A 17,943-nucleotide genomic window follows, 5' to 3' on the forward strand; every position below is an offset into this window, starting at 1 on the left:
ATTAGTGTTTAAAAAGAAATCAAACTGCTACAAGCTCAAATGTTATAAAAAGTGATATAACTAAGACATTTATGTCATTCTTTCATCAATGCAGTTCCAGGAGCAAACAAATAATTAAGAAGGAGTTGCAGTAGATTGTATCAGTAATATCAAAATATCAATAAATATCAGAACAATACCATTATATCTGCCAATCCTCTTCAAAATAATCCTTTCCTATGTCTGCCATGATCTGTGTGAAAATCTGTCATCTAAGTGTGAAACAGGATCAACAAAAGAAATTGGACTATACATATGAGAAGGGGCTGAGAGAATCAAAAAGAGAAATGTCAGTAACTTTTCCAGGAATGCACAAGAAATAAATGATATCATCAGATACTCCTCCACTGCTGAGATAGCTTTCCCTAGCTAGATGAAAGTCAAGGGAGCCATCTTGCATAAAGTACAGGAATTTGTATACTAATGGGATTGCTTCTTTGTGAATAACCAAGGAGGCTTCCGCATTATACACAGGAGAGCTAGCTAACATTTCATCCTCTACAGCAAGTCAAAAGTCAAAGGTCCTTAGTAAACTAAAGACAGGAGGAGGTAGATATGGTAATATAGGGCTCCAACACTTGAAATGATCTTCTCGGGACTGCGTTCAGCACTTTTAATTGTGCCAAGTCTTAGGGACTTTCTTTAGGCAGATGTACACCACGTATCTCTACTCACCCCACATTTCTATGCTTTCAAGAATAGATTTTTCATATTTAACTTCAGTTGGTAAGTTAGGAGCCTAAAACCCTGTAGGTACATCATAAATGTAGACAGGTAGTGGTGGGAGGCCAAGATGCCCCACCAGGGGGCACACCAGCATGCCCCATAGTACAAAAATACCTCCTGTTTTGGCTTGCTATAACAGGAATACCCTTTTCAACCTTATGTTTCACTGATTTAGTACAACTGTTTTGTAGGTAGCATATCAAAACAGAAAGGTAAAAAAAGATTTTTTCAAATATTTTACAGTAACAAGTTTTCTTAAAACCCCAAATGTGCACAAACTACTGAGCACATTTAAAAATGGCACAAAACTCAGTTTACACTTTGTGAAAGACAAAAGAGTATACAAAACTATGCTTTCACTGTTTTCCCACTCTGTTAATCTATACTGGGACTTATGAAACAGAATTAGAGCAAAGCACTAGTATGAGCCTGTATGTTGTCAAGAACAAACAGAACTGTAGTGTAAGTAGTTCTTAGATCTATACATTTTTAGTGATTAAGGTCTTTGCTGCTCAAAACTCTGTAGTACAGAAAAAGGACAGTTTTAGGGAGAAAAATCAATACTATGGCAGCACTCTGGTACTCTGTAGAGACGAGATAGATGATACTCAGCAAGATATTCCTATCCCAGCCAGAGAAGTGTATGAGACTACAAGTGCTGTAGATGTCAGACATATCAGTAAACATCCTATTACTTGTGGCAGCATGGTCTGACCAGACACTGAAAGAAGAGGTGCGCTGTCTGTAACAATGCTTTGAAGAAACAGGCTATTTATGAGTAGGCTTTCTAAATAACACTCCAATATTAAACAATGCACAATAATGCCATTTAACTGGAGCACACTGGTCTATTGACACAAAGGTTCTGAATTCATTGCAAATTATTGCCTCCTATTTACATAGAAGTAAGAATCTGAGGAATTGTACGTTTTGTACAAATTAAAACAAGGGACGTCAGCAATGGATGAGATCTAAGCTACCACAAGCTTTGAACCAATCCATGAACTAGCAAGATCGTCTCATAAAAAAAAAGGTTATTATATGCTTCTTAGTAAGACTGCTGTTTCAGAGCACATTGCAAGAACAACTTATCTCAAAAGAAGTTATCTCAAAACCAAGCTTAACAACATTTGTATTCCCTATCTGTGAATGAGGGAAGGTTTTCCCAAGTAAGAATGTTCTCCTAAAGTTCCCCCACTATGTGCTTTGAAAGGCAATAAATCAGAAATATCTTCTTATATTAAGGTGTATGCCAAGTTTATTCTAAACACTGAGGACTCAGCTCTACAGAAGTGTACGTGATGCTTCCCTTATTCCCTGTAGTTCCGGGGTTTTCAGTTTGGGCAACTACAGTGAACAACTAAGAAATAAAGCTGCCAGGTCCAGACAAATTTAACTTAATATCTATGCTTTGTACTGCTGAGAAAGTATATTATTCAGAAAAGAATAACAAACCCACCTGCAATTGGAACACCCTTCTTATTTACAAGGTCATTAAACTAAGAACTATTGTAGCCCATGTCATATCTACTACACATAACCCCAGTCAGCCAGGAAAATATTGTACTAGACTAGGAATCATTGCTGAAACAACATAAAACTGTCCCACCTATAGACAATCGAGCTGAAAACCAGAGCCACTGCACCTAGCAGCATTACCACAGAATAGTGAAAGCAGCAGGAGACCCAAGGCATTAAGTGTGCGTGTATATATATATATATATATATATATATATATGCACAGCCTGACAATTTAATTTGAACAGTAAGGGATAGAGTCACACTTGCAACATACTGAAAACACTACCCTAACAACAAGAAAGATACAATAGCAACAGATCAGTAAGATCTCACAAGAGCATTCCAAAGAAACTGGTTATAAAAAGATGAGAAACTGCATAACAGAACAACTAAAACAATGTTACCCAAAATTTGTATAACTTACAAGGTGTACTTGACAGACAGTCGGAAGGGCACCATAAAGCTTAGTACAAGTACTAAGGCTCTAATAAAGGATTCAGTAGGATGCTGATCAGCAGCTACAATAGTGAGACCCAGAGGAAAGAAATAAATGGTATGGGAGGAAAATCAATGCTTCAAAATAAACAGAGCACTAACAGAAATACCATACCTTTGAACAGGAGAAGAACCAAAGTTAATTTAAAATTGTGTTGAACAGTTAAAGGCAAATAAATGTTAGAAAAATGTCTAACTAATAACGATCTTGATATGTTTGGTTAAGAACTGCAACTATATGACTGTCCCTGCAGGAAGTTGAAATTGGCTTTAATTTTCCTTAATAGTCTCCTCCCACCAGCATCAGAATGCCAAGTTTGTAAAGTGTTGCATGTTATTCAAAAAATATATATATTATTTAAAATATTCCAGCACATTATGTTCCATTCTTTTGTGCAAGTGCACCTCTTCAAATAGATGACATTCTTTACACTGCACTGAATGTCATGGCAAGAGGAAATAGTGCTTTATCTTGTAAAATGCTATGTATAAACTAACCAGAAGAAAGGACACAAATTCACTCCTACAATAAGCCAAAACTAATTTAGAATACACAGTAAGATGTCATGAACTGTCTACATTCTTGGAAAATAAAATGAAGTACATACCCTAACCATTTTCATAAATATTTTCAAACCTGAAGGGCAAAACAGTAGGCTCCTCGATATACGCTCGGACCTTCAATACACCGTTCAAATTTCAAGAGGTCAGTCATTTGTAACTCCAACAAAAGTCAGGGATGAAATTCTGCACAACTTTCAGCACATCTTAAAATCAATTTATTCTTTTGGAAGCCTGGAAATTATTTTTGTAATGGATTTTTTTTTTTTTTTTTATAAAGTTCACAGGTTTCAAAATACTAGCAAGATTATTACTACTTCTTTCAAAGAAAAATAAGTTCCATTTGAGTCAGATAGTCTGTAAAATAAAAGCACTTTCCTTTATACCCTTTATTATCCCAAAGGATGTGTGTTAACTCTAGATTTAGTTATTTGGGGATAGAAATCTCAATATATTAGATTTGTATTGACGCATACTAATAAAGATGATGTAGAAGTTACGTGAAAGCAACTTATGTGAGGGTACTGGATATCTTAAGCATGTTTGATTTCAAGACTGCACATTCAGAGTCGTCATGGTCCTAAAGCAAATATCTATCCTTCTGAGATGCATAAAGTGAAGAAAAAGCTCTCTCTATTTCACTGCTATAAAAATCCAAGACTAATAAAATACATGTAATTCCCTATTACCCATCATGTCTGATAAATAGTTTGAAATTAAAAACCTTAAAGCTTAACATATTTTTCCTACATTGTGATCCTCAATTTGCCTGTTAGCAACACTCTTTACCAGCTTCCAACCAGCTGGATTAAGTAGTGTAGACTTCCCCCCCCCCCCCCCCCCCCCCCAGTGAAAGCTTCAAGCCTTCTATTCATATCTCTTCATTTTGAACATAAGAATTGATCAGTTTGGGTAGGTAGCTCTTTCAGCGTATTCTTGTGACTGATAAACTATCAGCCTGCCCACAGAAAGCTACTTTGGAGTGCCTTTTCAAGTCAATCAAATAGAGCAATAAATTAATCCACACCAATGCTATTGAGCTCCACCCTACTAAAATCTTAAATCGAGAGACAGTTATATTGTATAAAATGAATAGAACTTAGGTATTTCTGTAGTAGGCTAAAGTTTGGTGCTTTTCACAAAAAATTCAGAACCTCCATAGAAAACATATATGCTATACAGCTTAATAAATAGCACCACAGAGTCTGTACCAATTTTTGTATTATTATAGTTAAACTCTCTTGCAACCAACAAGCAGATAACTATCTTCATTTTACCACAAATATGAAAAACAACGCTTAATTAATATTTTTGAAAAGTAAAATTAGAATGAAACATTAATGAAACAGTTTTGAATAAAAACACCTCTAAGGTAGTGAGAGCCTGTTCTCTTAATATAAATTTCACATATTTTCTTTTAATGCAGAATTACATTTTCTCCTGTGAAATATATATTGCATTTTACAAAATAAAAGAGACTACATACTACAGAACATAAACTGGAGTAGATGTATTTGTCAGACATTTTTCATATTTAAGTGCTTATCCATATTTAAAAATGTTATGTGACTTAATAGTTTCTGTAAAATTTAATGACTTTAAAAAAAATCAAAGTGCATTCATAAATAGTCACCTCTAATTGCCATACTGAATAAAATACAATAGTTCAGTTTGCTACTGGAAAACACCCTTCCCAGAGAAGTTCCTCTGCAGTAAAATGGTCCACAATGCGATAGTTTTATACTTTTGCCTGTTTTTCATGATATGTACCTTGTCGCTTTGCAATATAATAAGAACATTTAACTATGGCCACTATTTTATGTAAAATCATTCATAGTTGTGAAGAGATTGAATGATGATTACATATCAAGATACAACTTGAAAAATCCATCAACTAATTTAGCAATATGTTATTTTGAATATGATTTTATGTATCTCATTTAAAAATCATTTATAATTTGGAAACTGTAACTGAGACCTATTACTCTGAGTGGACATTTTCACAGATATGAAAATGATTTTGTTTTTTTTTGTAGATCCCAGTATATTTTCTTAACATTTCTTTTCTGGTCATTTGCACATTTAAATGAACACACAGACTCTCACTGGTTCACACATCTGTTCAAATACACATGAAATAATTTTAAGACAGATCAAAAGTTCTTGAGTTTCAATTGAGACAAAGAAAAAAGCATACCTTTTCTGGATCAGTCGTTGTAATGACCCACACACACTGTGCATTGTCTTCATATTGAACTGGATAATTTGGTGATGTAATAATCCCACTTGGTCCACGTAAATTAGAACCACATGTTCTAGCTAAAATGACAAACAGTGAATAAGATTATTTTAATTAAAACAACCAGTCAAAAGCAAAATTCATAAAACTGCCATAGCACTAACAACAACTTCTTATGAAAGAATTACAATGCTGAAATATTCTAAAACATTCTCCCTTGGAAGATATTTGATCTAGTAAAAAAAAATCCTGAACATTTACATGCAGAGGAAGGATACTGGCGCTTTTCATTTAATCAGCCCAATGTTTACATTTCTTCATTTTTACTTTAGGCAAATTAATCTGAATTACCATATGAATATTGAAAGTTACTTTCCAAAAAGCATTAATGACATAATTTCTGAAATAGTCAAGCTTCCCAAAATATTTTAGTATCACAAGGTATTTTAAAAATACTTAGATATGATTTCCAGAGAAATCAAATGGAGTTATATAACACAAAATATTTTTAAAATTCTACTGTCTTGGGTTTGGTACCACAGCACTGTGGCAACACACTAAGAAAAAGCAAGTCTAAACCATACCATTTCTAAGTACTTAGATACCATATATCTCCAAATACCTGAATTTCAGAACTTATTTGCATAATTTTTGATATAATTTAGACTCTTCAGTTACACAAGTTCCAACACTTGCAATAGGAATGGCTACATTCCTTAATAAATGGTCATTCTCTTTTCCTGAATATTGGATTAAAGTACCTAACATAGTTCTGGTATTTTGGAAATTTTTACTTTTCATCTTTTCTGAAGAATTTCCTGAATTTTCTGAGGCATTTCCTTCCCTCTCAGACTTGCTATAGGGAATAAAGTATCAATTGTGAGCCTCATCTTAGACATTAATGGAAGCGTAACTGGTACAAATAGGAAATAATGAAACTACAGGAAAATTGCTTTCAGATTTTCTATCCTTCCACCACAGTCTGTTACCAGCCCTTGGTCCTTTGTGACTGACTGGACTTTGAGAACTAACTTTATAGTCCATTGAGTCAGATAAGAGTCAGGTTTCTGTGAAAACGTCTGGCTACCTTTATGATAGGGACTGTCCTAATGTAGTTCTATGAATTTCACATCACGTTTAGATACGTCACAAGGAAATCATCCATAATAATCTCAGTACAAGCCAAAACCAAAGCACCTTAAGCCACATAGATAATTCTACCAAAGTATCACTGAGGCTTATTAAACAGTTTGCTGTGCTTAATATGGGGAAAAAAAGAACTAATCGCATTTAAGTATCCCACTACATGTTGCCTCTTAGTCACCTCTAGCATCCCAGCTATCATACAATTATTAATTTAATTCATCCAGCACAAAGTACAGTAGGAACTAATCAGAGGTAAAGTTTAGTGACAACAAGCCTTCAAACACGGTTTGTACCATCTCTTCTACCCGCTTGGAAACATCTCCCTTTCTCTCAGATCTTTCTTCCGGTCAAGTTCTTACTCTCTTATCTGTCTCTTATTTGAGGTTCAGGAAGGAAAAAAAAAAAAGGGGGGGGGGGGGGGGGGGGGGGGAAGGGGAAAGAAACAAACAAACAAAAAAAAAACACAACACAAGGAAGAAATCAAGAAGTACAATTTAAGTTCTGCCTGGAGATCTGCTTAGGAAATGCAGTTACTGCAAAATATTACAGAAAAAAATGTTAAATAGTCTTATATATCGTAGATTCATAGAAGTTGGAAAAGACCTTCAAGATCATCACCATGTCCCTAAGCACCACATCCAACCTCTTCTTAAACATCCCCAGGGATGGTGACTCTGCCACCTCCCTAGGCAACCTGTTCCAATGGCTGACTGGTCTTTCTGAGAAGAAGTGTCTCCTAATATCCAACCTGAACCTCCCCGGCACAACTTGAGGCCATTCCCTCTAGTCCTATCACTGGTTATCTGTGAGAAGAGGCCAACCCCCAGCTCCCCATACCTTCCTTTCAGGTAGTTGTAGAGAAAGCAATAAGGCCTCCCCTAAGCCTCCTCTTCTCCAGACTAAACAACCCCAGTTCCCTCAGCCGCTCCTCACAGGACTTGTGTTCCAGGCCCTTCACCAGCTTCATAACCCTCTGAACATGCTCCAGGACCTCAATATCCTTCTTGTACTGAGGGACCCACTTACAATAATGTATTGCCATCAGGTTTCTGGGTAGAATTCAATAAAATGTGACCATTGACATTAGCACCATTTGTCTCCTGACGTTACTAACGGGCCTAAATTGCCCTGACCACCTCCACCTGGGGCCTCCCACCACACCTGGCTGTGGGCCCTGGGGATCCATTTCAGGGTGGGATTGGACTACCACTCTCTGCCTGAGCAATGCCTCAAGAGTATCTGCCTGCAGCTCTGCTGCAGCAATATTTGTACTCACTGACAGACTTTGTTGATCCTGACCCCAACCCATGGGCCTTTGTCCCTGACTTGCCTTGTCCCAGCCCTAGGGAAGTGGCTGGGATTGTAGTGGTGTCTTTGGGTGTCCTGCTCCTGGGGCTGGGGTGGGCTCTGGCTGCTGGGCTCTGCTGAGCCCTGACCACCTCGGAGTGGTGCCATCCTGGCAGCCCATTGACGAGTACTCTCCTTAACATAGCTACTGTTCAGAGTAAATAACGAAGGTGCTTGCTAATGAAAACACAGTTCCTGTGATTTTTGTTGTTGACTTTGTTAGTCACCAGGATAAACACAAAGTTCATCTTCTTCCTTAAGTCTTTTAGGCTGCAAGTCATTAAGCCCACAGTAGTTGCATTTAGCTTATCAGCTTTTCCATGCTAAGTTGATGATTGGTTGCAAAATGTGACAAATAGTTTTGTATCATGTATTTTATTATTAAATGTTTGGTGTGAGCACCAGGAGTACAGGCATCTTGAAGTTCAGCAAGGGGATTGGGAATAATATGGCCTGCAAATAAAATTTGTATCTTTCAGTTCTCACCATCCACAAATGTGCACCACAGGCAGTGTTGTAATATTGAACCAGAATTATACACCATTAAACAAAGCAGAATTAAACAATATTACTGTGCATAGAAAACATAGAAATGACTTCCAGCAGCCGTCTAACAACCCTCAGACAGTTGTGAAATTTTAGCTCCAGTTTTGGAAGTATGTTTGAGGAAGGCAACTTGTTTTCTGGACTGAGGTTTTAATGGAGGTATAGGACTAATTTATCCTATTTTGTTAGCAGTTTACTAGAGGCAGTAAAGCATAATAGAGATATTTGCAGATAATAAATTGGAAGGAACAGCAAACACTAGTAACAACACACAGATAATTCAGAAGCAAATAGACCCTTTTTGCTGAGCGTTACTTTTGCCATGCATAAATTACTTCAGCTCATTTCTACAGTGTATTAGCAAGCAAGAACAAGTTCAGGAGAGAGAAAAAACAAAACACAAGAATGAACAGTGGAGTTCTGTGGATGCATTATTCTACATTAGTGTGAAACCAATTACTACGAGAATATATTTAGATTTTTTGTTTAGATATAACATTATGTTTTAGATATTCAGTCTTTACATGAATGTGCCTGTGTAACATTACCCATGTTACATAGCTTGTAATCATTTATTTTAGATAATAAACAAATATATATATATAACATATATATATAATATAATTTTATAAAATCTCTTATTGAGCTTTTATAGACTTTTGTACTGAGTCTGGCTGGAATGGAGTTAACTTTCTTCATAGCAGCCCATGTGTTGCTGTTTTAGATTTGAGACTGGAACAATGTTGATAATACACCAGTGTTTGAGATACTGCTGAACAGTGCACAGCATCAAGGCCTTTGCTGTTCCTCACTCTGCTTCCCTATCACATGAGCTGGGAGGGGGAAAGATGTTGTGAAGCGATAGAATGAGGACAGGTGACCTCAGCTGACTAAATGCATATTCCATAGCATATGATATCATGCTCTACCACAAAAGCTCAGGGAAAGGAGGAGGAAGCAGGCACTTTTGTGGTTATAACATTTGTCTTCCCAGGAAACTGTCACTTGTGCTGAGGCCCCGCTTTCCAGGGAAGTAGCTAAACATCTGCCTGTTAGTAGGAAATACTGAATAAATTCCTTATTGCACATGCAATTTCCTTGCATGTGCAGCTTTGCTTCTTCACCTGTTAAGCAGTCTTAATATCCATCCACAAGTTTCCATCCTCTGTGAGAGCAGATTGAAGGAAGGGGTAAAAAAAAAAAAAACAACTGCTGTGCCACAGCAGCTGGAGGACAGGAGTGAGAGAGAATCAGCCCTGCAGACCCCAAGGTCAGTGAAGAACGAGGGTAGGAGGTGCTCCAGGCATGGAGCAGAAGTTCCCCTGTGGCCTGTGGAGAGGCCCCTGGTGGAGCAGGCTGTCACCCTCCAGCCCATGGGTCCCATGGCAGAGCATATCTCCATGCTGCAGCCCAAGCCCATGGAGGAGCCCACAGAAAAACAATGGTCTCCCCGCACATCAAAGGGGAGGCGAGGGGGGTTAGTATTTACAAATCAGAAGGCTAGGTCATTTGTAAGGTTCAGAAAAACAGAGGGAAGAGGAGGGAAATTACAAAAAAAATAGGTAGACTATGTGAGTATCTGGGATAGACAGAAACACAGTATGATTGAGAGTTGCTCCTATTCAGGACTTCAGTTTGAAAAATTTAACCTAAACCTAACTAATTAGTCAAACTGAACTAGTTCTACTTAAAATGTTTAACATGGTAAATTGATTATAGAAGAAGTAAAATGTTAAACTGTTAAAAGGGAATTAGCTCTTTAATTTTGTTTCTGCATCTTTGCTCATCAACTTTGTTAACAGGTTTCAAGCTACAGAAAGATATTTGAAAATATACTGTTATATATATATGTATATATATATAATAATTTGTGCTTTCTTTAAAGCATCATTCAATTGCATTTCTAAACAGAAATTTTAAATTACCTTTCCACAGTTTAGAAAAAATGTCCAAGAACATCACCTACCTCGGCAAATTGGCCTGTGGTCACTCCAGGCAGCCAGTGTATCTGTCACTCTCTGGCAAGTAATGCTCTTAGAACCTTGCAGCACATAATTATCTTCACAGGAAAACTGTACACTTGCACCCACCCTGGTAGAAAAAGGGGAGGAAGAATGAAAGAATTAAAATATATTCTAATATCACAAAAAAAAAAAAAAAAAAAAAAAGTGCCACCAAATGACCACATTTCCAGGTCCAAATGAACAAATTAGGGTGGGAAATAATTCTACTTCATCATTACTGTATATATATATTAAAACAAGCAAACAAACGAAACATCTTAAACTATAGGGAATGGTTCCACTGCATTCACTTTCTCCACCATTTAAAGAAATAAGGTCAGGAATATAAAACAATTGTGATACTAAGTTTCATCCTTTAAACACTGACTTCAAAGAATGCATCAAGAGATACATTTGTTAACGAAATGTATAATCACTGTTCTTTCAAGCAAGAAAATTTACTCAATGAATAATTTCAACCTCTCAATTTTCTCTGAAACCCCTGCAGTTAGATATAGGATTTTGTTAACATGTATTACCAGGAAATATAATTTCAGTAAACTGTAGTACATGAAAAATTCTCAACTTTGTTGAAATTTCCTGCTAAAAGCTATGTAAAATGCTAACTTTAGGATTTCTAATAGGAACTACTTAGGACTGAAGTACTGCTGATACACTTGCAACTCTGAAATTTTCTAACTTCTTTTTTTTCTGAAGAATTTCATTCTGAACAATGATGACCAACATTTATATAGAATTCATAAACTATACACTGTCATTGTATCTCAGAGAGTTTTCCAAAACAGTATTTAAATTTCTGCTTCCATTTATTTCTCTCTGTCCCAAAGCATTCTAATTACTTGTGACATTCTTTGTTCCCCACCATAATCATCCTATTTGCTGTTAGCTTTCTTGCACTTTTAAGTTTGTATCTGTTAATCTCATTGTGAACTAAGTGGTTTTAATAAAACAGATTTATCAGTCTGTCCCTTTTAGTCACTGAGTCGTAAACACCAAAGATGTTTAGGATGGATGGCAATCAGAAGGTCAGTGGTTAAAATTGTATTGTGGAGAAAAGTAAATGTAATATCATTTACTAGCAGCCATCTTGTTTCTACCTTCAAGAAAAATTATGTTAGCTTTCCAGAGGACCCCCCAAAGACAAACTATATTGCTTACTATGATGTACTTCAACACTTCTTTCACAAAACTTTAAATAGATCATTTTTTTTTTATTATTTTAAAATTTGAATGAGATGTTACAAATCTAGGAAAGCACTGGCCCCTTCCTTCTATATGTCATGGGAAATGCATGAAATCCTTGAAGACTTGAATAAGTTTCTAAAATTTTATTTTATATTTGCCATGATCTCCTGTCCTCTAGAACATTCTTAAAACCCTTGGAAGAAGTGACCAAGCATGATTCCAAATACATTTCTCAAATGAATAAAAACAAGGATAAACATGTATTATTAATAAACATATGGATACATAAAATTTTACTAGTTTAAACCACACACTTCGATGATTTAATCTGTTTTGTATTTATTTATACACTATATTGTATTTTTTTTCCAAATGTCTGGAAATAGCTTTTGTCTAAGGACTAATAACGTGAGCTTCATATATTTTACACATTTCAAATATCTTTTGAAATGTTTGAGCAAAAGCTAAGTGACACACACACACACACACAAAAACCCACAACATGTTGACTTTAACATATTAAAAATAACCAAAAAATCTAGCAAAATCATCAAGTTGAAGAGCAAGGTAGAAACATGAAGTACTCAAAAGCTCCTCAGTGCTAGAATTCAGGGTGGAGAGAAACTGGAATGCTAGCTAAAGGCATTAACATGTACAATCTTTTGAAATTTATGTCAAAAATTCTAATTAAATTTAGATAGGCTACAGAAGAGCAGTCATGGGTTTTACTAGAATGATTGACATAGTTCTGGACATGGTCTATGTATGGCTACACTGTTCATTAAACTTGCTTTAATACCAGGTAAGATCCATCCTTTTTGAAGCACTTATTGTGAAAAATCATGTCTATGCCATCAGTCTGACAACTGATACTTTCCATAAGAGTATTTTTGAATGAAATTTCAATTCTGCAAAGGCTTTCAAAAATAATCAAAATGCTATTGAAAACATATCCTGAAGAAAATTTCTAAATATTGAGGAATGGAGGTACAGACTGCCAGATTATAATATATGTAGAGAAGGAAAGAGACATAAAAATTGTATCCATGTCTGAAATGCATTTAAGACAATATAATTAAGGCATGAGATTAAGGTGTTTTTTGTTTGTTGTTGTTGTTTCTAGTTTGTATACTATCTTGATGGTTTGGAGACTGAATAATTAAATGCATATATATATATATAATTATTATATAATATATACATTACAGATATCCGGATCAAGACATATAACTAGAAATATAAGAGAACAGTTGATACTGAGGAAGCTTAGGTGAGCTGAGTCACTAGAGTATTTTCTGTTTCCAGACAATCAGATCTATCTAAATAAGTATCTCAGGGGATGTGATGCATCTGGACCACACGGTCTACACTTATCCTCTAAGCAATGTCAGAATTGCTGAGTCTCCTGTTGATTCTGCTTGACGTTTTTCCATACAAAAATGAGGAGTCCTTTTAAAGCAGTATATCAAACAATTTGATCTGCAGTTTCAAAGGGAATTATTAATTCACTTAATCTCCAATTGTTAAAAATGAATGTTTTTAATTTCTTTTGTTCTCATCTTTACCTCCCTCTTTGCTGAGCAAATCTTTGACACTGGAAGTGTTTTGCTTTGTTTTGCTTAATTCTCTATGTGTATTTCAACAGGGAGAAATCAGTTTCCTCATTTTTTCCTTCTATTTTGAATTGAACTACATAAAAGCAAAATTTTGAATTATTAAAAAAGTTGGGATTTTACTGAAAGAAGCCATTTTTAATATGAAAAAATTTCTGTAATAAATTATAGGTATGGGATGCTAAATTATTTTTTTAATGAGTTTTGAAAATTTAAAAGTTATTTTTGTTACACATGCCAGTGGAATTGTACAAGGTGATTGTATTTTCACAATGCCACGTGCCATACATATTTACATTATGTATACATAATGTTTCAGGGGAGCAGAAATGTAATTATTTATATCCATTTCAGATTTCATTTAAAAGTTCTGTTGCTTTCAGATCTCCCACAAAAATAAAATGTGATATTGACCCAAAAATTGCATTTATTATGTCCTCATTTATCTAGCAAAGTCTGAGTTGCCATTTCTCCCTCAAAATGATTCCAAATATCCACTGGGTTCTTTGAAATCACTGAAAATTGCCTCTCCTGCTTCCTGAACGAACACAGTAAAAGCGTGGCAGAAGGACAGAATGAAAAGGTTAATATTTCAATACCTTTTTTCTGCGTTACGATGTTAGAACGAATGCCATTATTGTGCTGAAAACAATGAAACCCTTTTCAAAGAACTTGTCATCACTGATACAGTTGGCTATCAGGCTGACTTGAAAATAAACCCTCTGCCCTTCCATCAGTCCCACTCACAACACATCTTTCAGCAGACTGGAAAAGATTTTGAATAATGTGCATTTTCATATGTCTCAGTTCAGATTAATATCTACAGTTGGCATTCTTCTGACAAGAACAATAGCTCCTTCTGGTGTCTATACTCAACTCTTAAAAAAAGAAAAGAAAAACTATTGCCTCCACAGTGTTTTATTTTCATTGCACTGGAGACATGCAAGCAACAGTGTTTTTCCCTTAAATGTGGAAGAGCTTAATTTTTCATTTCAGTGAAAGAAAAACTAAATTCTAGCCAAATTCTCTATTTAAATATCAAATTAGACATAGATAGCTACACTTTAAAACAGCTAAGATAGCTTTTAAATAGATATAAAAAATGAGTTTATAGTACATGAAAAACATTTGCAGGTACATAATTAGCTTTCATATAATAAATAAGGTTTAGAAACAAAATTTTTTTTTTCTTTCTCTCAGATAATATTCAGAATTGAAGAACCACGACATGCGGAAAAATAATAAGTGATCAACGTATATTGATATGTTTTATTTATCATATCTTACATGATGTTTCTTTTGCTAGTTTTGAACACTTTATACGTTCACTTTTCCCTGTAAACAGGAAGATACATTAGGTGAAAGGAAAGTATTATTAGAGGATGAATGCGGTGGAGGAAGGAGGTGAATAGCCTTGCTCTGTCAATTGAGTAAGCATTGCCCATAAGAGTAATCTTTTAAGATTACTTACATTCAGTCATAAGAGGTTGTCAGCATAATATAGTTATGTATGTTTGTTGGGGTTCTTTGACATTAGATGGTCTCAGATATCTTAAAATACACTTTGAACTTTAAGGTTCTTTGGGGCTTTCCCTCTTGAGAATTTCATGCTCATTTCATGTTGAGCTCTCCCATTTTGGGATGTTTACGCCCGTTTCATCAAAATAGTTTTAGATCCCTTTCTCTTCCAAACTCAGGCTACAGCCTAGAGGAGAAAAGAAATTTATTCTTTTTCCTATACTCTTCCAGCTTAACAATGCATGTGCAGTCATTGCTTAATGATTGTTCATACGCCACTGATTTGGACCATAACTAGATGAGAGTCTGCTCAGCCCATTCTGTAAAATAAACATAACATAAACACTTAAAATCTGCACAAGATTCATAGATTCATAGAATAAATCACGTTGAAAGAATCATAGAATTATAGAATCATGGAAACATAGAATGGCTTGGGTTGGAGGGGACCTTAAAGACCATCTAGTTCCAACCTCCTGCCATAGGTAGGGATGCCACCCACTAGACCAGGTTGCCCAGGGCCTCATCCCTGGCCTTGAACACCTCCAGAGATGGGGCATCCACAGCTTCTCCAGGCAACCTGTTCCAGTGCCTCACCAACTTCTGAGGGAAGAATTACCTCCTAACCTCTAATCTAATTCTCCCCTCTTTTATGTTAAAACCATTCCCCCTTATCCTGTCATTGTCTGCCTGAGCAAAAATAAATAAATAAATAAAGTTCTTCTCCATCTTTTTTAAAAGCCCCCTTTAGGTACTGAGAGCTGCAATAAGGTCACTGCTAAGCTTTGTTTTCTCCAGGCTGAACAGTCCCAGCTCTCTCAGCCTTTCCTCATACGAAAGGTGCTGCAGCCCTCTGAACAACTTCCTTGCTCTCCTCTGGACCCGTTCTAACAGATCAACATTATTCTTGTGCAGCAGGCCCCTGACCTGGATGCAGGACTCCAAGTGCGACCTCACAAGGGCAGAGCAGAGGAGGTCAATCCCCTCCCTCAACCTGCTGGCCTCTGTTGATGCAGCCCAGGATGCTGTTGGCCTTCTGGACTGCAAGTGTGCACTGCTGGCTTATGTCAATATTTTTATCCACCAGAACCCCCAAGTCCTTCTCTGCAGGGCTGCTCTCTGTGAGTTCTTCTCCCAGTCTGTCCTCGTGTTTGGGATCACCCCAACACAGGTGCAGCACCTTGCACTTGACTTGTTGAACCTCATTAGGTTCACATGGGCCCACTTCTCAAGCTTGTCCAGATCCCTCTGGATGGCTTCCCTTCCTTCTGTTGTATCAACTGCACCACTCAGCTTGGTGTCATCTGCAATCTTGCTTAGGGTACAGTCAATCCCATTCTCTATGTCGTTGATAAAGATATTAAACAGCACTGATCCCAAGGTAGACCCCTGAGGCACACCGCTCGTCACCAGACTCTACCTGGACATCATTGACCACACTGGCTACAGCCTTCAAGTCAATTCTTTATCCACTCAATGGTCCACCCCTCAAATCCATCTCTCTCCAATTTGGAGATCAGGATGTCATGTGGGACTGTGTCAAAGGCCTTACAGAAGTCCAGGTAGATCGGTTGGTCTTCCCTTGTTGACTGATGAAGTCACTCCATCATAGAAGGCCACCAGATTGGTCAGGCATGATTTGTTCTTGGTGAAGCCGTGCAGGCTGTCTCGGATCACCTCCTTGTCTTGCATGTGCTTTGACATTGCTTCCAGGAGAATCTGTTCCATGTTCTTCCCAGGCACAGAGGTGAGGCTCACCAGTCTGGAGTTCCCCTGGTCTCCGTTTTAAAAATGAGAGTGATGTTTCCCTTTTTCCAGTCACCAGGGACTTCACCTGACTGGCCTGACTTTTCAAATATGATGAAGAGAGGCTTGGCAACTACATCAGCCGGTTCCCTCAGGACTCTGGGATGCATGTCGTGAAAGAGGCCTCTGGAGGACATTTAATCTAGAGACTTCTACTCCAAGGAAATTTAGTTAGGACAGTGAGCTCAGAACCTTGTTCAGCTAAGCACCGGATGCCTCCCTGGATTCCACAAACCCTCTGGGAAACTTTCTCCAGTGTTTGACCATCCACACACTAAATATATATATATATATATTTTTGTTTTTTAATTAAATAATCCTGTATCTAATAGGAATTTCCCATGCCCCAGATTGTGTCCATTGCCTCTACTGTTGTCACTGTGCACCTCTGAGAAGAATCCAGCTTTCTCTTCTCTGCACCCTGCTCTTCAGTAGCTGTAGACAGCAACAAGATCTTTGAGATTCTGTTGAGGCTGAGCAAACCCAGCTCTCTCAACCACTTGCTGTATGTCACATACTCACCCTCCTGACCTGCTGAACTCAGTCATATGTATAGTTAATGGAATTAGAATTCACTTCCAGTGTGAATTCATTCTATTTTGCATTAAACATTTAAGCTAAGAGGTTAAATATTTCTAGAGTTGCTTGTTTCTCTCCACTAGTAGCAGAGTGATTCTAGATGCTGCCTATTGCTATTTGTTCAGCTAAGTATTTGGTTTGGAGGAATTTAGAAGAAGAGGTATGCTCTGTACCCTTTATGCAATGAGGAGAGTGCTGAGACAGAGGAGGAAAACTGATGCATACTTTTACAGATATTAAAGTAAAATACTCTTCAAAATATCAGCGGATATATACAAGTTTCACTGTAGATACAGGAATACACACAGACAACCCAAAACATCTTGATAAATAACTAGATTTTAGTATCCCATTTTTACCTAGTCTTCTACCAGCTGATGTTTCTCTCCTCAATACATTAAGCATTAATTAAGGCCTAGATAAAACTTGCATTTGTTTTTGTAAAACAACAGACCTTCAGAGAGGAGTGGCATGTTATATTTTTGTAGCTTACATTTTCCCTTGCAGCAGGTGTACATGCCAAGTTGAATCACAATATATAGAACAGATAACAATAAACATCTGATGGATGTTTCTAGAATCTTTTAGCCTATTTATT

General features: G+C 36.7%; 1 protein-coding gene across 5 annotated transcripts in view; it reads right to left on the reverse strand.

Annotated features, from left to right (window-relative positions):
* CSMD1 (CUB and Sushi multiple domains 1) overlaps positions 1-17,943 on the reverse strand; it is a 1,148,093-nt gene that overhangs the window by 355,142 nt on the left and 775,008 nt on the right. For 4 of the 5 annotated variants that reach the window (XM_040551456.1, XM_040551454.1, XM_040551453.1 and 1 more), the window contains 2 exons: positions 10,587-10,711; positions 5,540-5,661 (listed from right to left, as the gene is read on the reverse strand). In XM_040551456.1, coding sequence (XP_040407390.1) covers positions 5,540-5,661; positions 10,587-10,711 — 247 coding nt within the window. Of the gene's footprint in view, positions 1-5,539; positions 5,662-7,753; positions 7,865-10,586; positions 10,712-17,943 lie in introns of those variants that run through there. The other variant, XM_040551458.1, reaches the window with a different exon arrangement.

Source organism: Cygnus olor, chromosome 3 (assembly GCF_009769625.2).
Source record: "Cygnus olor isolate bCygOlo1 chromosome 3, bCygOlo1.pri.v2, whole genome shotgun sequence".
Lineage (NCBI taxonomy): Eukaryota > Metazoa > Chordata > Aves > Anseriformes > Anatidae > Cygnus > Cygnus olor.